The 21,689-nt window shown below is 44.3% G+C and overlaps 2 protein-coding genes across 3 annotated transcripts; both read right to left on the bottom strand.

Annotated features, from left to right (window-relative positions):
- Positions 1 to 60: 60 nt before the first annotated feature.
- On the bottom strand, positions 61 to 17,837 carry gna11b (guanine nucleotide binding protein (G protein), alpha 11b (Gq class)). Of its 2 annotated transcripts, none has more exons than XM_055505879.1 (7): positions 16,751 to 17,837; positions 9,788 to 9,972; positions 9,109 to 9,263; positions 8,094 to 8,222; positions 4,992 to 5,121; positions 4,735 to 4,888; positions 61 to 4,600 (listed from the first exon to the last, which is right to left on the bottom strand). In XM_055505879.1, exons 1-7 carry the CDS (start codon positions 16,884 to 16,886, stop codon positions 4,410 to 4,412), a joined length of 1,080 nt encoding a protein of 359 aa, XP_055361854.1. In that variant the 5' UTR covers positions 16,887 to 17,837; the 3' UTR covers positions 61 to 4,409. The 2 variants fall into 2 exon arrangements, with proteins under 2 accessions (XP_055361854.1, XP_028995732.1); XM_029139899.3 differs by lacking the exon at positions 8,094 to 8,222 and adding an exon at positions 7,096 to 7,224 and having other exon boundaries at positions 16,751 to 17,835.
- A 574-nt stretch (positions 17,838 to 18,411) lies between these two features.
- On the bottom strand, positions 18,412 to 21,689 carry LOC114848960 (uncharacterized). Its single transcript, XM_029139896.3, has 4 exons — positions 20,433 to 21,689; positions 19,369 to 19,917; positions 19,133 to 19,293; positions 18,412 to 19,044 (listed from the first exon to the last, which is right to left on the bottom strand). Exons 1-4 carry the CDS (start codon positions 20,580 to 20,582, stop codon positions 18,612 to 18,614), a joined length of 1,293 nt encoding a protein of 430 aa, XP_028995729.2. The 5' UTR covers positions 20,583 to 21,689; the 3' UTR covers positions 18,412 to 18,611.

The raw sequence follows: 21,689 nt of genomic DNA on the forward strand, positions 1-21,689 counted from the left end.
AAACAGAGTCATCAATGCAATCACCAATTCATTGTTAATATATCAACACGGACACCATCAGCAAGTATAGGAACAAATTTATTTCAATTTAAAACAGATACCTTGTCATTATGTTTCTCTCTTAGAAGGCGGCAATGATCATAAGTCATGTTCATGTTTGAATGAGGATCAGGCAACAGTGGTTGAAACAAATATATGAAACAAAAAAATATGGCAAGTTATGTAAATCAATATTTGATAATAACCAACTGATTGAAACCCCGTAATCAAGGGCTCTGCTTCAAGAAAAACAGCCAAGCCCCCGCTTCCAAAACAAAATAAACAGCACATGCAATTATAATTACACTTTCTTAAAAAAAAAACAAAAAACTGTAGATTATCTTTTAAATCTTCAATCTTAAATACAGAATAAAGTCTTTGTGTGCACCTAATCTAGCCTTTTAGTCTCTGGTGTGTCTTAATTAAAAAAAGGGGGACCTTCTCAGATGGTGGTCCGTTTGATGATGACCGCAGCGTTGGCACTTAGAGAGAGCCTGGCTCTAGAGAGTGGGGTTGGCACACTCAGTATAATACATCATTTACATTTGGTTTACATACAAAATAATGAGGAAAAACATTTTATACACCACTACACAGTTGACCATCAGGTTTCAGAGTGGGGGGGGTGGGGGGCAAATCAAGTGGTCCTAAATATTAGTGTTCAGGCAATGTCTTATACGGAGGGAAAACCCACACACACAGAGAACAAGCTTATGCTTTTGAATATGCACCAACAACACAGCTCTGTCCATAACATAAGTCTGATTCCACATCTCAGGCTGACCTACAGATCGCAGAGTGGACCAGCAATGCCAGCGTGCATTATTCAAGGCAATGAAAGGCAATAAATAGTGTTTTGGTGGAAAACAGGTCAGTCTTTTCGCCAGTTAATGCTCAAAATGGAAAATAATGAAGGAAGAAAGTGGAGATTTAAGCATTATGCCGACATCCTTCCCTCTTACTCCAACACAAGACTGCCACGCGCTGACCCATGGCTGCCCTTCACCATGTGTCATGGCTTAGCCCAAGAATAAAATACAACTTCAGTTTTCCACCGTTAGTGAGCTGCACTCGACACACCCTAACACTACTAATCCCAACAGCACTACTGATAAATACTTGGGTTTTCATACTGGTAGATTGTTGACAGTAGACTTAATGAATGGCTGGATGCTTCAGCAGCTCAGTTATAGTGTTATTTTCAGCAGACAATATGGCAGTTAATGACCATGCAGCAGTTTGAAGTATATATATTTTAGCCCCATTAACTTTAACTTGACATTTACACCACTGCTTACTTGCTGTGTTTTTAAATTGATTTCCTGTCCATCTGGAGACTCTGGTTGGTTCCTATATGAAATTCGACTAAGTGACAAAACTTGTTTGAGATCGATTGTGTTTGCAATTGATTAGGTGCTAATTAAGACATTGTAATTACCGATCTCCGACTACACTGCACGTTTCAACATTTCAAAACCCGACAAAAAAAGAATAAAATAAATAAAAAGAAATGTTTGACAGAAAAAATATTTTTGTACTTAACCAGCTGCCCACAGCGAGAGAAATGGATCATCATGATCAACATTACAGTATAAGACTTGTTGTTAATGGGTTAAAACATACAAAGCATCGCCTGAATGGTCATTAAGATTTCTTGGCTTTCAGCTACAACTCTAATACTTGGGGAAGTGTGCAATACTTGTCCTGGTAATAGTGTCTTTAGTGATAAATGTTTCACACTGTACGAGGTATTACATGTAACACTGTGATACCAATGCAATCAATTAAACACTAGTATTACGACCAGTCCACCTAAATCACCAGGACATAAAAACTGCTTAGTGTTGGTAAACTCTCTACAGACGCCTCATATTTGCATCAACTATACCTAACAGCACATACTGCAATTAATCTCCATTCCCCACAAGGTAGTGGATGACTTGGTTCACTGTGTTCCTGAACTCCACTCCCCACTGTCTGATGCCTGATACACTGTGATAGCCCTTAATGAGGATGAAGTCACCTGTAGAAAAGGTCAAAGACCAAGAAAGGAATACCTGCACTTCACTGGCACTATCAACGCAAGCCTCCAGAAACTGGAAATCAACAATGCAAAAACAGACCATAGACTTTGTGTTAAATTACAAATAGTAAGCATGGACCACATGGTCTTAAATCATTGATTAAAAAAAAAAAAAGTCATACTGTACATTTTCTAGGTGTGCATTACAGCGCTGAATCTATAAACCAGGAGTTTCTTAAAAAAGAAAAAAAAGAAAAATTGCAGGCTCCTTAAATAAATTAAAACAAAAAAAAAGAAAAAAGAAAAAAAATTATCATGGATGAAGATGTGATGCAAGTACAACTGGAAATGTCTCGCTAAGAAATAGAGAGCAGAGATAAAGTCCTTACAATACCAGACATTCGTTTTTACAGCAGTTCAGACTCAAGTAAGCTCCGCATGAGAAAAAGGAGCACTTTAACATGACAGATTCAAAAGCAGTCAAATTATCAACACCTTCAAACCTGGTCCATAAATTAGATAAATAAAAAGGAAAATCTTTAATTACTGTTAAAATCATCGTGTAACCATACTGTGAAGGTTTTACCAGCCCTAGTATGACTGTGGAACTGTCGCAGTAGTGTGGAACCGCGAGGCTGGTTGGGAGGAACCTCTACTCTGTGACTATTGCTCCTTGTCAATCATTTTCTCACCACCACTCAGCTCTTTGTAGTCCTATTAATCAAGTGAACAAAATCCATAATCACAGTATCAATACTACCATAATAATCCATAGGAAAAAACTGTATGCTAACGAAAGTTTTTTTTGTTTGTTTTTTTTGCCAACGATGGTGTACCACAGAGCATTTTGTACAGTGTGTTTTGTGTATATGTATTTACAAACATTTGCAGACTTCTGAGTGCTTTTTCTTTGAAATGTTCATACACCCTCCCCTCACACACTCAACAGCAAGCAATCCTTTTATAAACAAAGTGACTATACAATAAAAAAAAAAAAAAAAAAAAAAAAAAATCCCGATATGACCGATAACAATGTCACCATCAGGAAGCGTATCTGATTGGACGGCTGACTGACGCAGTGTGATGTCATTGGACATGTTAACTCGTGGACCCAGTGGACGCGTGTTTAATTTACAGCTTTCGCTTCGGTTCTGAATGAGCTACCTGCAGCCCAGGCTGCAGCTGTGCTCTGTGAGCTAATGAACACTGATGACATCACGCACCACTTCACATTCGCTTTCACTCGCTACTAGTGTGTGTTATACAAAGGTGGGGGGTGTATCAGTGGAGCCAGATGCACTGAAGAGAAACTCAAAGCATCTGGAGGAGGGAAGCGACGTGACTAACTTAAATATAAAAGTACTGAAATTGTTAAAGACTACTTATGTCAAGTAAATTTCTGGTTGCTTCTGTTTTAGTTGCGCGTGTTCACCATTTCGCTGAGCTATTCCTTTTTAAATAGAGGGAGATGCAGGAACAAATTGTTAATAAAAACATTTTAAAAATTTCAGCAATGAACAGATTTCACAGAGCGATGACTTTCCTCCACGTGCTTTAGGTCTTATAGTTAAATATGCACTTACTTCATTATGCAGATTTCTATTTTTTTTTTTTTGCAACAGCGATGCTCACACTGGCGGGTACATTCATAGATGCGAGGTGGAGACAGAATCCTCAGCGCTGTCCCCTTACGTCCTGTGCACACTCTCACATTCTGCCTCAGTGAAAAAGGAATTCGCTCGAACTACTTGTCTGGGGTGGTTCCAGGATGAACAGGACTGACTTCAATCTACTCTAGCGGGAGGTAAAGAGAAGACGGAGAATCTGATCTCATTCTGCTGAGGATCTGATCTCATACTGCTGAGGACCAGCTCCAGGGGTCGCAGGGCTTTGATGCTGCTATTTACCAAAACAAAGCTCCTTGCTAACGCTGCCCCAAATACACAAACGCCGCACATACAAACACCAAAGTCCCATTCAGTCTCTGTGCAGCTTGTATGAAAGATTTGTGTCCTAGAGCCACCAGCCGATGCCAAATCTGACACATGGAGTGGATTTGGAGGGAGCGAGGACACAACAAGCTGCCGAGTGAAGGAGGAAGAGGGTGAGCTTTGGTGAAAGAGGAGGGCGGCGTTTGCAGGTGGGAGGATCTGTGAATGTGGAGTGGGGAAAAGAAAGGATACCGTGTGTGTGTGTGTGTGTGTGTGTGTGTGTGTGTGTGTGTGTGTGTGTGTGTGTGGTGTGTAGGTTGGCATGGTGTGCTGTGTACTGAATGTAGTTGAGCACACTTTCCCAAAGAGGTGTGCATTTGTGCAGTGGGGAGGAGGTGTGTGTCATACACAAACTCTCACACCAGGTTGTACTCTTTGAGATTGAGCTGTAGGATGGTGTCTTTGACAGCTGCAAACACAAAGCGGATGTTCTCAGTGTCCGTGGCACAGGTGAAGTGAGAGTAGATGATCTTGTCGCTGTCTGGGTTTAAGTCCACAAACATCTTGAGGATGAACTCCCGCGCTGCCTGGGCATCTCTCTGGGGACCTTGATATTAGAGACACAAGAGGATACAAAAGCATGGGAATGAGTTACATCCTTAAAATGTGAGCCCCTAATTAATTCTTCTCAGGAAATTAAAGTAACCATTCAATGCAAAGCTGAAATTCATTTGACCTCACCATCAAATTCAGGGAAATAGTCCACCAAGTGTGAATAGGAGATCTTCTCCTCTAGCAGGTCCTTCTTGTTAAGGAAGAGAATAACGGAGGAGTTTTGAAACCAGGGGTAGGTGATGATAGTCCTGAACAGAGCTTTGCTCTCCTCCATACGGTTCTAAGAGTTGGAAGTAGGTCAAGATGTAGAAAGAGACACGGCTTCAGTTGTTGACATTAAGATATATGTAGTTTAAATTCTACCTGCCTTTCTGTCCACCTACCTCGTTGTCCGATTCCACCAGGACCTGGTCGTACTCACTCAGCGCCACAAGAAACATGATGGAAGTGACATTCTCAAAGCAGTGAATCCACTTCCTCCTCTCTGACCTCTGACCTCCCACATCCACCATCCTGATGACAAGACAAAAGTGAGGAGAATGTAACAAGTGAAGAAGAAAAGGGGGGTAGGCTCATGCTGAAGGATTTAATCAAACTCTAAATGATCAGTGTTTAAAATAAAGAAAAGTTTCAAGCTTTAAATATTCCCAAAATGCTGGGATGGCTTTACAGACAGAAGGTTTTGAATCCATTAAGGCAGATTATAGTTATCACACTAAATTATGTCATCTCTAGTAAATCACTGGATTGTGAACAAGATTTGTAATTTGTCTTCAGGTCCATATGTCTACAGTTTCAGCACATGACCCAAATAAAAAAAATATATAGTTTAATCTCTGGAAACATATAAGCATATTTTCACTACTGTACGAACACATAAAAGTAGGCCTATTATTTATTTAAAGTCATAATCATTGGCTAAAAAAGGCCAATTTGCAGTGTTATGTAGAAAAATCAAAACTTAATGGATTCAGCACCTTGAGGATGGGATTTTTCAAATTCAAATCTGGTATTTCCACTCTTTCAATACTTTTGAGGAGTACATTTTGTCAAAATGAAGACTTAATGTATTTTTATTCTCCTCATACGCTGGGTGAGTCATGCATGGTTCTACAATGATTCTCATGTAAGACAGATCTAGATTGGTTTGAAAGCCACTCAGGAACCAGAATTCCTAAATAGAAGACGTTCTCCTGCAAAACCAAAACAGCTGTCTTACAAACCCAATAAAAATATTGTAAAAGTTATGATTAACAATACAATTATAATAAAAAAAAAACAATGTAATACACCTGTGGCTTTAATTTAGATTCCAGCAGGAGGTACAGTATGTGTTCTAGAAAAAAATATCTAGAGTTCAAAAACCGAGTGGCATTCATCCAGTCATACAACATCTACTACTGAACAAGTCTGTGTTCATTGTGAAGCAGTGAAAGCGTGTTCAGTCCTCCACTACACACCCGTCATAGCAGTCACAGAAAAAAGCACCAGGCAAAAACTATTTTAGATTAAAGAAGCATTTAGTGATGGTGGGGAAAACGGAAGATGAAGAAGACAAAGATGAGATGATGAAAGACACAGGGGCACCTGTAATGGTGGATCCTTTTCATTGTGGGAGGACACCTCCTCCATACCCTAACGAGAAGCTACAAACTGAGACAACTCCACTTTAAGAACGACATATCAACCAGGACAGCTAACGGAATATATACAGGCTTGCACTCACTGAACCCATTCATGAAAAGCAATCCTGGCTCAAATACTGACTGATAGAATGTGTGAATACTTGTAAGGTTTCAGCTTTACTGAGTGTCTCCTTGACAAGGTCACCCTCCGCTCGTCTGGGAGTTTTGGTCCCAGTTTTATTAGGCCTTCATTTGTGAAAAGGGATTGGGTTTAGGGAAAGAACCTTTCCCAGTCGAAACCTGGATAGAAATGGTGCCCATACAAATTAACTCGTAATGCATTTTTGTGCTTGAGGTCTTGATGCACATGTGGAGGTAAGGCTGCATAAATTCAAAATAATTCACTATGCATTGGTGCCCCCTTGTGGTGGCCCAGTCCACGGCGGTCCACTGAGACCTGGGGCCAATAGAAGCCCTGCAGGACCTGCTGCTCAAAATAACATCCTCCACCACGGAGAGGACGACCTCATTTCTTCTGCCAAACGGAGAGGAAAGGAGAAGAGGAGGAGGAAGAGAGGAGGTGACCCATTTATAGGAACCGTCCAGGCACCAGAATGTAGGACTTTGTTCATTGTGGGGTGGGGTGTGTGGTAAAATTGCTGTTGATGGCATGAGGTAAAAGTGGATTTAGTTATTGGATTATTAGGATTGTGAGAAGAGGGAGAACGTAAAAAGGCAAAGAATCCAGGGAAGGTAAAAACACTCAACTGGGGCTTTAGACAAAAACATCAGATGACTTATGAGTTAATGATGTCACAACATAACTTGGAGCGATTCAGTAAAAGTGTCGTTTTTTTTCTACCTGAAAATGATGCTTTGCAAGTCGAAGGGGTACTCAATGATTCCCGTAGTGGGGATGCGCACCCTGAGCACATCCTGCTGAGTGGGGAGATAGTTGGAATCTGCAATACGATCCAGATCGGAAAGATAACTACAGACAGACCAGTTGAGAAAGAGAGAGATAGAGGAAAAAAGGATGGAAAAACAGTTATATAAAGCGTGACAGGCAATTACCGCAACCCCCTGCCATTCCAGGAAGTGTGGCTCAGTCCTGCTGAAGAAGCTTCACAGAAAAGACCACATCTTCAAAACAAAAGGGTGTTGAGTCAGGGTCACTGTTCCACCAACACTTTCCTTCCATTAACCAAACAACTAAAGATATTAGGCATTCGCTCAAAATGTAGCTTTAAGTTTACATTATGTTTAAAAATCTATATAAATTTACAGTGAGGTTACGTAGTTCATAGGTTATGCTACAGACAGTGAAGTGGCATCAGTGACCGTAGTAGCAGTGATTTGAAGGTCAACAGCAGCACTAGGGATCAGATGAAGGAGGTTTGGACAAGCGTGATGTCAGGATCAAATTCTGTGCACCACTTAAAAACACATGTGAATCTCAGGTCTTCTAGTTTTCAGATTTGCTAAGTTTGAAAGTTTGAAAGGTTTCCTGGAGAACCCGACATCTCAGTCTATTCCTTCTTCATCTGGTACTTGGTGGCTGCTCGTCACACGGTTCTGTGCAGCAACTGGCTTTAATTTTATCCCGAGGTCAGAACACAAACCACTAATATGCAGAGAGGTTAACCATCCTGGTCCAGAGGCTTATTTTATCTAAACAAAGTAGAATTTATTTTCTCTAAAACAGAATCTAAAAATTTGCAAATGAGTTTGAATGTCACTGATTGAAAACAAATCCTTTAAATCTATGGATCCTGAACCAACGTGTTATTTTGCTGCCTGTATCAGTGATTTCTGTCCTGTAGCCAGGGTGGTGCTGCAACCCTGCGGCCTTAGCGGTACCTGAAGATGACGTTCTCCAGGTCAAATGGGTACTCTATTATACCCGTGGTGGGAACACGGACCCTCAACACATCCTGCTGGGTGGGAACATATCCCTCCGAGGTCACGCGATCTAAATCGCTAAGGTAACTGGAGATGTACATGAACAGTGTGGATAACACTGAGATCAAGACAAACTCATTCATTTGTCACTCAGACATGCATGAGAAATACATATGGCGCTTACACATTCAGCATCAGATTCCAGTTTGCACAACAAATACACCTGTGGATGCAAATGTTAAACAGCAGTACAGAATGTTCACAACCAGGGGGCACTATGAAGTGAGCCTGATGCCTTTGCATCATGCAGCTATGAAATGCAAGTGCCAAAAACAAATATGTACACTACAACATCCTTAGGAGTGCGAGTCTCTCAAGTCTGCCTTTCTGGACCTTAAACACAAATCTAAATGTTAAGTTAGTTCAAGTAGTTGTTTCAGAATATAAGCATTAAGAAAAATAATGTAGAAAAAAAACTAAACACATTTACCTAATGTCCTGGTGATTTTGTACTTTATGCTGTCAGCCAATGGTGTTTATGAACTTAAGGCTTCTTTGATACATTATTGAACTCTAAAGGTAAACTGACCACAGAACAGAATAACTAGTGCTGGTAACTCTACTCTGTAACAAAAAAACGAAGAGCTCAACTAAATTAAGTAGTATAATGAAAACACTTCATTAGGCCAGCTTTGATTAAAACAACATTTAAAAAAAAACATTTCTGACTGAAGTTTACCATTAGGTGAATATTACAAAGTTCACAACGGTTCTAATTCAAGGACAGATGCAGCCATGCTGTCTAAATGCTTTAGTTTAACCATCCTGACATAACTGTATCCCTGTCTTGCTAAACCAACACAAACACCAGCAGTGTCACAAACATTTACACAAATAGAATTTCTTTAATTCAGGACAGACATGATGAGCATTTTCTACAGAGATACAAACCCGCATGTGTGAACAGACTTACTATTTAGTGGAGTCAGACAGCTGGTATTCTCTGCGGCGGTCATAAGCCTCCTGGATCCCTGGGTCAGCCCACAGGCTTTTGATAGCTGTGATGTAGGGCTGGTCAAACGAAGAGATCTTCTCTATGTCCACCTCCTTCACAATCATGGCATTAGACTGGAAATCCCGCAAATGACAAAGAGTGTCAGATGCGGCGAAACAAGATAGAGTACAATAATGCATGAGGGAGCAGTAAGGAAGACAATATGGCAAAATGGAATAAGAAAACAACTGCAGCTACATTTATGCAGTACCTGTTGCCAAAAAATGTTGAGCAGAAGCTATTTTAGATATTTGTAGACAACTTGCTTCAATTCTGTCTTTAGGCCTGTTGGCTGTTCCTAAACACCCACTAATTTTACTTATTCCAGAAATGAAGTTCCTGCAGGACAAACTACTACAAATGTCGCTTTTTAAAACACATGTCTCCAAAGAAAAACTAAACATAGGCACAGAGAATTAAAAGTAAATTGAATTGTACCATGACACATACAGTAGGCTATGAAATCAAAACTAAAGGTTTCAGTCCGACTTGTAGCCAAATTCACTAATTGCACCTTTCAAATCTTTAGACAAGTGAGTCTGAACAGACAGGGTGTAAATAATGTTTCCTGCCCATATTTCTAGGGGACTGTTCGTACCCTATTCTGTTCATATTTGTAGGGGATCTTCAGAGTCTCGGTGGCACGAATCATGGCCTGCATGGAGGTGAAGATGTTCTGGTAAACAAGGCGGATGAAGCCTCTCTTATCTTCGTCTGAGTAGCCAGCTCCATGGATGATCCTCATCTGCTTGATAAAGGTGCTCTTGCCACTTTCTCCTGTGCCTGAACAGAGCAGGTTACAAAAACAAGAGTGTAAGAAATCAAAGCACCGCAGAGCCAAATTGCACAACGAAGCCATGTAAGGTTCTGCATGTGTGCAGAAATTATGTCAGACAAAAAAGGCAAGGAACCTTAAAGCTAAGGGTGTATATGTATACAAACAGTTTGCTAGTTTCACAGTCTGCACTTCTAAGTTTGGAAATTAAATCAAAAATCTTTCCAGCAAAAAGGGTTAGTGGGGGTGGAGAGTTAATTTAATGAAGGCAATTAACACAATTAGCTCTCTGATCATAATTTAAGACAAGTGCGTGTGAAGTTCAGTGTTTGCAGGGGTCATTGTTGAAAGGCTGCATTCCTCCAGCTATCGTCCTCTGCCCAAGTCCATATCTAGATGTGAGCACAGTGGAATATTTCAAGTGGCATCAGGTGCACACATATGGACAAGGCGCCTTAAAAGCAATGTTTCTAACAATATGAACGCAAGAACCTACAAGTCGACTGTTGGGCCTCGCTCACATTTCATACTAACCCTCAGTGTATTGTATCATGCCCAGAAACATCAGCTGTAACCAAAATAATAAAAAAAGACACAAACACACACAAACACACAATGGCATTTCAGTGCAATCAAGAGATCAGGTGCATCCACAGCACAACAGAGAGGGAAAGATAAGGACAGGCAAAAAAAGAGAGACACATACACTCATCTCACCGCCACCTACATTCAAGGTTTTTGAAGAGCAGCCATACTTCTGTTACCATGACAACCTCTCCTCTGTCTTCCTCTCTCTCTCATTCCAATGTTTTTTTTTCCTCTTTTTTTTTTAAACCCCTCCCATCCACCCCTTCTCCCTCCTCTCTTTCGTGGCCGACAGTAAATATAACTGCGAGCCCCTCAGGCTTGCTCTGCGCTCTCCATTTTTTGGTATAGCACACAGAAGAAGGGCCTCAGCTCCATAGAGACTTTGGGGGTTAAAGAAAAGGAGAGCTGGTCTGAGGTCAGTATCAGGGGATTCTTAACACCCGGGCTGACAGAGATAGCTGGTGCAAGAGAGAAATACCTTAATCCTAGCTCCCAATTGTGGGTCTCACCACTGTGTCCATAAGAGGAAGTAACCCTCCTCCATCTTCCATCCAACAAAATGTCCAATTTTGGAGAAAAGGGACTAGATAGATAATGATAGCATAAAAAGGTCTTCTCTTCATCTTTTCTCCTGGATGAAACAATCCACTGTGGTGAATGTTACTGTAGTCGGCCTAATAGAAACCATGATGTGCCTAACAAAAGGAGTGGAGTACAGAGAGTGCTTTCTTTGTTCACGAGTGTGGCAGTAGTGTCCTGTGTGTGACTGTTTCAGCAAAAGGAGCAGGAGAATCACTCTGCAGCTAAACGTCTGATTTATTTCTCGTGACCCCGTCACAAGATCTCCCTCCGCTCTGTTCTCTTAACTGTCGCGTCTCCAGACAACACACTACCAGCCTCTGTCTTCCTACTTTTCCTCCCAACATTGTAACGACGCCAGCCACAACCGTTTCCATGCCCTCACCAGCTCTCCCACACAAACACACGCTCGGCCCCCTCCCATTCGTCACAACCCCTCCTAACCTCCCCGAGGCTAGAAATATGCCTCTCCATTCTCATCCCTCTCTGTCAAGAATTTTGGATATTCATAACTAGAATCCATCCATTCTTTTTTGGTAATGACCTAGAAAAAGGAGGTCACCTTTTATTAGCTCGCACACTACTTCGGTTTGATAATGCTTTAGGTTCTAGGTAAATGCAAATGTGAGAGTTTTCCTTCAACCAAAGGATAATGGATTCCCAAAAAAGGTAACAGTCGATGTGAGAATGAGCATAAAATTAAAACTCGCAATGAAAGTGTAGCATGCCGCCTATCGTGTATAGACGCCAAAGCCTCTACCTGCATTGTCTGTTGCATTTATAAACCTTTACATATTGTAGCTGATGTCAGCTCGTCACAGCACCCGATGGACTCGACTCACACATCGCTGGTATATCCGCTCTGGTTGAGCCTAAGGTTCTGGGCCACTAGATCATCCATGTCTACGAGTGTGTGTTCACACCATCTACTTTTTTCCTTTAATTCACCTGCACTCACTGGATAATAACTACAGGCCTCACAGGGTCACATGAACATGAAAGATTTACTTATGCATGCAAATACACACAAATGCCCCCCTAAAAGTGTAGAGCAACGTGGTTTTATGAACTGTGCTCCCAGAGAGTTTTAAACCAATCTCAGCAGAGGACACATTTGCATAAAAACCACAGAGGTTAGACTATTATCAAAACCTCAAAATTAGCATCGTGCAGGTGTGATCGTTTTCATCACTGCCCTGGAAAGACACTACATGAATCAGACCGTCACACGCTTAGCCTTTCACTACATTCATCTTGTAAAGGGGATTGAACCAGGGCAGCCAGGAGCGACACCAAACACACACACCAGCTGACTAACCAACTGGACACACATCCTGTGGCCAACCTCAAGGCATGGATGCTGCCGCCACTGAGATGGCCCATTTCTGCCGTTTTCCCACACTAACCTGGGCCGAGCTGACAGTCAGGACGATGCCTTTGCATCTGCTGAATGCCACGTGTGTGGGTGTCGGAGCTGGAAACCGAGCATAAAGGCAGTAGCAAGCACTGCATGTAACACACATGCTTAGGACAGTTTTGTCTGTTCACCAGTGACTATATGCTGAGTGCTGTTCTTGGTGAGTGGGTGTGGGTGTGCAGGGAAAAAAACTCAAATCAAATACTGGCTTTACAAAAGATCTGGAATGAGCGGCAGTATTTTAGTTCGCAATACACAGTGTGCTCAGCTGCTACCAACTAAAAACAGACTAATCCAAGATGTTGACATTATTTCTGAGGCTGTAGCTATTATTTCAGGGGAATATCATCAGATGTTATGAGATAGCACTCTTTGTCCAGATATGGGCAGAAACCATACATTGAACATCAGGGTTCCACGCTCTAAGCCCAACAACCCCCCCCAACCCTCTAAAAATGATGCAAGCATGATCTACCATTTTGAATGCAACTTAAAACTCAAAAGATGAAGTGGCAGAAGTTGAAATGCTGCGATCAGAGGCATGTGTGGGCTTTACTGTACACAGCAGCTGGTGGGAGTAAACAGGCATGAACATGCCACCCTGTCAGCACACAGAGGCTAGAAGGAACTGGCACCGAACAGAACATCTCCGTCCGCTCTGGGGAGCGGGATGGCAGGCGGCAGTATGTGGGACAGTCACTATCTAGCCTCATTCACCTCTACATCTCCAGAGAACTAGCAGTGACCCCATTAAGGAGGAGCGTGTCCGGGTTTCAGTGCACTGAGCATTACGAGCAGCTGTGTAAAAGACACCATGTCGCAGAGACAAAGGGTGAGCAAGGCCGGCTGCCTGAGCGTTTACTGGAGCAATTAGAGACGTAGACGGCGCGTGGCAGGAGACGCCGGATGTGTTCTGTAATGAGAGCAGTGTGTACTTAAATATGTTAAACTTTACAAAAATCGGGCCACATCAAACGCTTAAAGTTAGTCACAAACTGCACAAAACAAATGAATATCAGCGTGCTGACTTTGTGCGTTGCAAGGTCAAATTGGGCCGATCAACACATCTAGGTCCAACTAGTTGTCATATCTGTAGTCAAATACGAACCAATGATAAAAATGTTGAGTCCAGTACATTTCCTGGACACACCTTTAATGACTACGATGCTTATGAAACCTTTTTTGTATGGGTTTGTAGAAAAAAAAAATCAAATCGCTTTTCTCATAACCAAAATATTTCAGATAAGAATTCCCATATTTAGTGTTTGATCTGACCGCCATAAAAGAATGTCAGTAATAACCATCCATCCGGATAGCTCCACATACACTGGCATTAAAACTCCTGTACTCTCTCCCACAGAAACACACGCAGCCACTGAGGAGTAGAGCTAGAAGATCTCTATTGCCATATATGATCAAAATAAGGCGGCTTGGCAAGCAAAAGAAGGTCAGCAATAAACATCTGAGCCTAACCTCTGATCCTCTTCCTGGTTCAATCAGTCGGTTCCTCTAAAAAATGTCTTAACCTGGTAACAAATGTGCTGTTAAGACAGGGAGGATCAACAGAAACTGGGGAACAAAGATATGGCAAAGCCTGTACGTTCAACATATGCTTGGAAGACGTGCAGTTCACAGACAAATTCTGTGATTCTGTTCCAAGGATTTGTCATTAGGCAAAATGGTCTTTGGGTTTCATTCAAAATCCACATTTCCATGAAAACAGTACACTCGTAGTTTGGCCGTGGGCTTACACTTTACCTCAGTCAGCCCTTTGAGAAACCCTAAAATGTTTGCGCTTCCATTTCACTTTACTGACCGTTCTTTCGCTCCAGCAGTTCATTTACCTAATGCAGCTAAGGCCACAGCTCCTGGCCTACTGTGTTTTGACCAAGTACAGGCAAACCACTGGCCTGTGGAACAGGAAGTTGTCTGTATGACCTGATATGGCCCTCAGTGACAGGCAGTTGCTCTGTGGGCAATGCATCGGCACAGTTATTTTCTGACCAAGTATCTAAGTTGAATGTGTTTAAGATTTCACCTTAAAAACTCACAACCACCCTCTGGATTCTCCTGTGTCTGAGGTAATCTGTAAACAATTTTGGCAAATGACTGTGGGCATTAGCATTATAGTAAACTCTGCCAGGAAGGGAGATGAAACAGGGGGAGGGCAGACTTAAACTACTATTAAAAACCTGATGCTGTTAGGGTTCAAATATGAGATTTAAGAGGCATTACAACAAAGAACATAGCAAAGGCAACAAAAGCAGACCTTACAGGTCATTTGCTTATGTTGCTCATTTTGATCACCTAATAATTTTTTTCTTCCCTTCCACTTTATCTATACTAAATACAGATATACTTTAAATGCATGAATAGATTGAAAGGAGATTTAATGTCTCCAAGCTAAACTATTTCGTTACAAAGCGACATTTGTCTGCAGCAACACATTATGTATGACCAAAACTCTGCACAGTTGGACAGAAAGAGCTGCTGGGTACATTCTTGCAAGATTAGCTGAAATGCACAACCTCTTTTCTAATCACGCACCGAGCTACTGGGCAGCTGCAGACAGAGAAACGCTCACAATTTCCAAATGGTCAGTACTCGAGCATCAGAGGATCACTTTCACTTCACTGCAGGATGCACATGCCGTCCTTTTACCTCTAGTGAGATGTAGAGCGACTGGCAGCTAACTAAGGGCCTGAGAATGATGTCAGGGGATAATAAGTGTCAGTGACATCTCAAAGACTGAGAAGCGGATGTGTTTAACCAAGCCTATTAAGACCTGGACTAATCCTGCGTTACACGTCCTTATCCAGGCCTAAACTGACAGCCTCAGCTCTCACACACACACACACACACACCACGTGAATCATGAATGATTGCTCTTTTCATACAGACAAGTGTTTTCTAATGAAATATAGTAGAGAGCAACGTAAAGATGGATTTAGACTGCACTACATGGAAAAAGCTATTGCTGATGTCAATATTTTATTACCACAGCCAATCCAACCTTTTACAGATCACCAGGTGAGTCGACGGCAGCACAATCCAATCCACCACACGCTCTTCTTTCCACACGCTCGCCTACCGCCCAGGTAGAAGAGCCTGGAGACGTTCATGAAATGTATATATGTCCCAGCAACAGTATGGCTCGAGTCTGGCCTACTTCTCAGAGCCGAGGTATTCAGCAGGGAAATAAAAAAAAAAAGACACACATGTCAAATAACCAGGGCTGCGTTCGGTGGGCAAGAAATGAGAGCGAACGCTGTGAAGCTACGGGTGCAACCTAGATACGTTTAATTGTTCCTAAAAACGGACGCCTGGCTGCTTTTGAGCACCTGACGACTCGGGTCGAGTTCGCGCAGGTGAGCGCTGAGCCACCGGGAAGATGCGAGAGCGCAGAATGAAAAGTACACGCGCCTATTGTTCCGCTGTGTGCGTCCACGGGAGCATGAATCAATGCAGCACGGGGCAACTTATTCAACAGCGGCGCCCACCTGCCCACACACAGGCTATAAAAATAGCTGAAGCACTCAGCTGGACTCCAGGATGAGGGGGCAAATCCCTCAGTATCCCGTTCCACTGGAGAGACAAGTCTGCGTTACACGCCGATAAACGAGAGCAAACGGGCCGATGAATGAATGAATGGGCAGTAATTAAGGCCTAGCTGAGACTCCTCATCCACTTGTATGCGTGTTATGCAACCTGGTGAAAGCAAAAGTGTAAAACAAGCCACGGCTGCTGCTCCCGCTCCTATTGCCGAGTGCAGCTCTCCACATTTTCACCGCCGCCACCGGTTACCGGCAGCAGCTTCGACCCGGGGCCGGTGGACGAACGGCTCGACCAGTCCGCTGGACGACATGTGGAAGCCTTGAACGCCCCCCCCCCCACGAGCCGCTGCTTGCACACCCATGCCAGTACATGCGCCAGAGCCAACGACCGTATGCGTGGCTGGACGGATCCGGCGAGCGTGCACCCGGACGAGCCAGCTGCTAAATTTAAACCCAACAACAAACCGGGCTTTTTGGACCATTCGTCCAACAGTTCTCACGCGGAGGCGTCCAGGCGCCCTGCTAGCTACCGTACACCGACTAGCAGCAGTCGCTAGCATTGCACAGAAGGCCCGAGGAGGTTACCGTTGCACAGACCCACATTTCATGTTATAGCAACGGAAGTGGGAGAATTAAGGTGTCACATACCGAGAAGAAGTAATTTCAGCTCTCTCCGGGAGTCCCGCTTGTCTCGGCGGAGTTGTTTGTCAATTTCTGCATTGATTCGTTTCGACTCCTTTGCCTCTTCGCTCAGGCAGCAAGCCATCATGGACTCCAGAGTCATCCCCTCTGGTTTGGGCAGCCCGGTTCAGACGGGACTCGAACACTGGCCCACGGTTTCTGCTGATCTCGAAGGCCCGCTCCTCGCGTCGGTATCGGGCGAGGAGGTGGTCTGTCGGGCTGGACGGGCGGGCGGATGGATGGACGGACTGGACCGGGGGGGAGGGGAGACTAGCTAGGGGCCTCGCTGTCAAGTTGCCCCCCCAGCCGAGAACCACCGCGACTCCACTCGGGTGCTGCCTCGGCAAATCACGGAGGATTCGGTCAGGAGTGGGGAGTCGGGAGACGCTGGGGGCCTCGACGGGATGCTCTACCGCAGCTAATGTTCAGATTACTGCAGCGGATTCGACACTTTAAATGCAATTGATCTCATTAACGCCCCCCCGGCACCGTGGCCCAATTCTGCCTTCAATCCACGGAAAGTGACTCAAAACCGCAGTGTCGCCACATCTACGCCCGTAACAGTCGGTAATGTGTGTGCCGCTCGCTAGCTAGTTTACGCTAGGAAAGGGAGCAGCGCGTGCGATCCGGCTAACGTTACCGTGAAAACCGTTAGTGCGCTACCCACGCCGCAGCAATGCGTCCGTAATCCCAGTATCTACATTAGCAAACGCTGGCTAAAATAGACGTAGCGGCCGCTAGAGCTAGCCCGCTAGCTTCCCTAACAACGCCTCGGCTCGCGTGTCGAGCCGCAGTGATTGGAACCGCAGACTGCTTGAAGGAATTCGTCCGCCCAGCTAGCGACGGCAGCGCAGCGGCCCCATCACATCCTGGCTCGTCCACCACGGTGGGATTTGCGAGGAAAGCGGCCGGGGGACGGCATACGGATTGCGGCTGTAGCCAGAAGCGTGCTCGCTGCGAACAGCTGGCTGTCGGTGGAGCGCGTCGCCTGGAACGAGGTGGGCGCGCACATCAGCCCGACGCCGCGCGAGGAGGAGGAGGTGGAGAGATACTGTGGCGGTGAGTGACGGACGGAGGGCTGCGGAAAACAACACGCGACGGACCAATGGGGTGAGCGGGGCGGGTCCTCGGCCCGTTCTGCTATCGCTCAACTTGGATCCATCAGATGCGAGCTCACTGTGTATGGAGCCAACGCAGCTCCTTACATTCTGGATATTCATGGAACGCGTGTCATGTCATATTAGCACGTGCTGCGTGCACCGCTACCACAGCAGCCCAGCATGTTACCCGATCACCAGCGCCAGGCTGCAGAGGGTTTCATGAGCTCTCAGTCTGAGAAACCTGCGGCTTAATTCACGCATCCCAGACAAAACAATTACAACAGTGCAGTGTGAGAGCAGTGACACCTCGTGGCCTCGTAGTAGAGTTGCGTCATGCACGAGAGTTCATCCATCTGGTTCCCTGAAGAATAAGAAGCAGCAGCTTGTTCAGGCCTTGAAGATAATTATATATGAATAATAAACATCTCCAATGGGTCATAGAATGAGGAAGGGAAAACTTACCAGTGAGGCCAAATATGTAAAGCTGGTGCAACGATGGCACCAGTGTAAAAGTATCTTTGCCCCGTGTTTGTGTATTTATTATTCCATTGATTTGGCCTTTATTTAACCTGACTTTTAATTTCAGGCCTTTTTTGTGTTCATATGTACACCAACATTGCCATCCTACACATTGTTACTAAATAAAAGGCATTGTCATCTCCATGGTACAGTCATAGTTTAAAAAAATCTAGCAGTAGTTTACACTGGTTTTCAACAATATCAGGCTATTATGAAATGTTTTGTTCAAAATATTCACAAAAGAGGCGTCGGACATCCTCCGCCTGACTTTGGTCCATTCTGGTAGAGAGCAGCTGCCGGTGGCCGGGCTGAGGGCTTTCTGCCCTGGCCACCTCCGCCTGCCACTCCGCTTTGAAGGCATCACCGTGGGACTCGCACACGTTGTGCAGGATGCAGCAGGCCAGGATCATGGTGGGCACCAGGTCCAGTCCACAGTCGTTCCTCTTGCTCAGGCACTGCCAGCGCGCCCTCAGCCTCAGCAGCGCCTCCTCCGACACGCGCAACGCTCTGGCCGTCTGCCGGTTAAAGAGCCGCTGCGACTCCACCGGCGCTGTGTGCCTTGCCCCCCTGCCTTGTTCTTCAGGATAGGCCTTCATCAGCCAACCCTGAAGAGGGAAGCAGGCCTCCCCAAGCAACACATACCTAAACATAACACATGAAGCATGTTATGGCCTTAAAAAGCTATCTTTACATATTCCTTTAATCGGCCTTAGCTGTCGATTAACTTTACCTGAGTGGTCTCCCCATGAAGACAGGTGGCAGGGAAGGCGACAGTCCTCCCTCTGAAGCTGTGGCCCACAGCGAGGAGTTCTGTAAGATGTCAGCCGGGTCTGTCCCACCTGGGAAACTGGCACACACGTCCCAGAACTGCCCCCGTCCACTAACGACCACCTGACAGAGCAAAGATCAGTCAGTCTGATGTAGGAGGAACTGCTAGTGAGTAGCATGTGTGGGTGCATTCTCTACCTGTGACATTACTGACAGCCAGCCGCCATGGTTTGCATAGTCAGACGCGTTGTTTGACGGGGTGATGATAGCGGTGTGGAGTGTAGATACGGCAGCAACACAGTGAGGGAAGCCCCAGTGGGAAAGGAACAGCTGAGCCGAGTCCTCCAAGTCTTGTGCGCTGGGCGGACGGAGGTAGAGCGAGCTGAGGAGCGCCACAATGGCATGGCACATGTCTCTGACGCACCTGCACACGGTGGACTTCCCCACGCCAAACAGGCTGCTGATGGTGCGGTACTCGACGTTCGAGGCGAGGCGCCACAGAGCCACGGCTACGCGTTTCTCCACCGGCAGTGCCAGGCGGAAACTAGTGTCCTGTCGAGCCAGGCGGGGACGCAGTTTGTCACAGAGGTAGAAGAACGTCTCCCGGCTCATTCGGAACTTGTCCAGCCAATCAGAGGGCTGAAATTCTATCATCGCCACCCGCTCCCACCAATCAGTGCTCGGAGTAGTGGTCCAAGGCCGTGTGCGGATGCGGGCATTGGAGCAGATACCCCCTGCTATCATCATCTGGAACATGAAGGTAAAAATAAATCACAGGAAGTTTACATTTGCTTTCGTGTTTTAAGATCAAGGTCAATATGTAGTTCTATATGTAATTTTTACCTAAAAATATATACAATATGTGACCAGATGTTAAAACCACATACAAGTGTGCTGTTAAGTGAAACTCCATTAACACAACACATGTTCATACGTGTTTATTTGTTTGTCATTATATTTGGGCATTTTTCATTAAAATCTTAAATGAAACTTTACATACTGTAATTACAGTTGTAGTTAAAGCTGTAAACATGTGTCTTACCAGGTCCATGTTCTCCTAATCTGTCCACACTTACATGATAGTGAACTGTTTTGTTTGGCCTGTAGGTTCATACATTATAATACAACAACTTGAAAAGTGGAAAAATGGCCCGAGATGATGGAAGCTTGATTCATAATAAAGCTAATCAAACACTAATCTATAAATATTATTGTGGTTATTGTTGTTAAAACCTAAATTCAGAGTGACAGAAAGGACTGACCAGGAGCATCCTCCTCTGTCTCTGGAAGAAGTACTGTCTGTGTCTGATGCGCGTCTGGATCTCATTGCGCCTCTGCATGTTTGCGTTGTTTATGTCTCTCCTGCGCTTCAGCAACATGTAGGTCATCAGGAACAAAACGTCTTCTTCCATGATCGCAAGTTCACCTGGGACACAACACGCAGCACATTAATTCACGGCAATGGAAGACATAAATGCCAAGCCGCTCAGGTGTCGTTGCAGCTGCGGTCATGTCGCGAGAAGCTTTTGCGCTTCCGCTTTCTTCCTGTGTCGGTGTCTGTCTTTAAGCACCAGGTGCTGCCATCTAGCGTCTGAACAGGAGGATTGTGCAATAAATACCATTTTCTCTAACACAAGGAGCAACCTAAGCATGAACCGCCCCAAATTATTAAATATTCTGGTTCGATGGAACTCATTAAAATTGGGACAATTAATACAAAGATATATAAAAAAGTGTAAAATAAAATTAGCTATTAAAGACCACGTATTATCATGCTACAGAGACACTACATAAAGGAGTACCTGCTTACGTTATCTGGTATTGTTTTACCACATTTACCTTTAGTTTATTATAAAACAAAACCGTGCGTTTCGGCCCCTGCTTTCTCTCAGAGCCTGGCAGAGATGAAGAGAAAGGCAGTTCGCCGCTGTGCCATAGGGGGCGCCCTCTACCCCGCTGCCCGGCGTGTGTTCCGGGCGATACTTTTCAAATTAAAGGAGAAAAATAAAATACTCATCCCATTCTCCACCAGATAATGTATATATAATTTGTAGGTTCCAAGATTTTAGCGAAAGTAATATAGATATATTTGAATTCATCTTTACCAGACACACAAACTGGTGGAACATGTCTTTCAAACTGTAGGCCGGCCAGCCTCTATTCTTAAAACCTATTTTCCAAATGTCATTCACAATGAACTCATGTTCAACTGTGTCAGGTGCTTTGTAAAAATCACTCAAATAAAAGTTATCAGAATTCAGGTGACTAGGGTCAACAACTCCATAAAACCAGACTACTCTTCATCTGTCTTTTGCTGTAAGGCTACTCCTGCCAAACATCAGAGCAAAGAATTTACCATCATTAAATAGACTCACAGGTCTCCAAGTATGTCCTTTTGTGGAATGGGAACTAATGCAATGAATATTTGCTTTTAGTATGGGAGGATGTTCCCCCTTTGAATAGATTCATGAGGCATGGCTGGGGGAAAAGGTCACAGGCTTCTCTAAAAGCATGATTTA

The sequence above is a fragment of the Betta splendens genome, chromosome 22 (assembly GCF_900634795.4).
Source record: "Betta splendens chromosome 22, fBetSpl5.4, whole genome shotgun sequence".
Taxonomy (NCBI): domain Eukaryota; kingdom Metazoa; phylum Chordata; class Actinopteri; order Anabantiformes; family Osphronemidae; genus Betta; species Betta splendens.

Bases quoted from the DNA above. Each gene is read 5' to 3' on its own strand.
- gna11b (XM_055505879.1), bottom strand. From the start codon at position 16,886: ATGACTCTGGAGTCCATGATGGCTTGCTGCCTGAGCGAAGAGGCAAAG. The intron at 9,264-9,787 runs GTACGAACAGTC...CGGGATTTCCAG, and splicing joins ACAAATATGAACAGAATAGG to TCTAATGCCATGATTGTGAA. The intron at 4,601-4,734 runs GTGAGGTCAAAT...TCTAATATCAAG, and splicing joins CTATTTCCCTGAATTTGATG to GTCCCCAGAGAGATGCCCAG.
- LOC114848960 (XM_029139896.3), bottom strand. From the start codon at position 20,582: ATGGAAGAAGACGTTTTGTTCCTGATGACCTACATGTTGCTGAAGCGC. The intron at 19,918-20,432 runs GTCAGTCCTTTC...TTCATGTTCCAG, and splicing joins GACAGAGGAGGATGCTCCTG to ATGATGATAGCAGGGGGTAT. The intron at 19,045-19,132 runs GTAAAGTTAATC...TGTTATGTTTAG, and splicing joins TTCATGGGGAGACCACTCAG to GTATGTGTTGCTTGGGGAGG.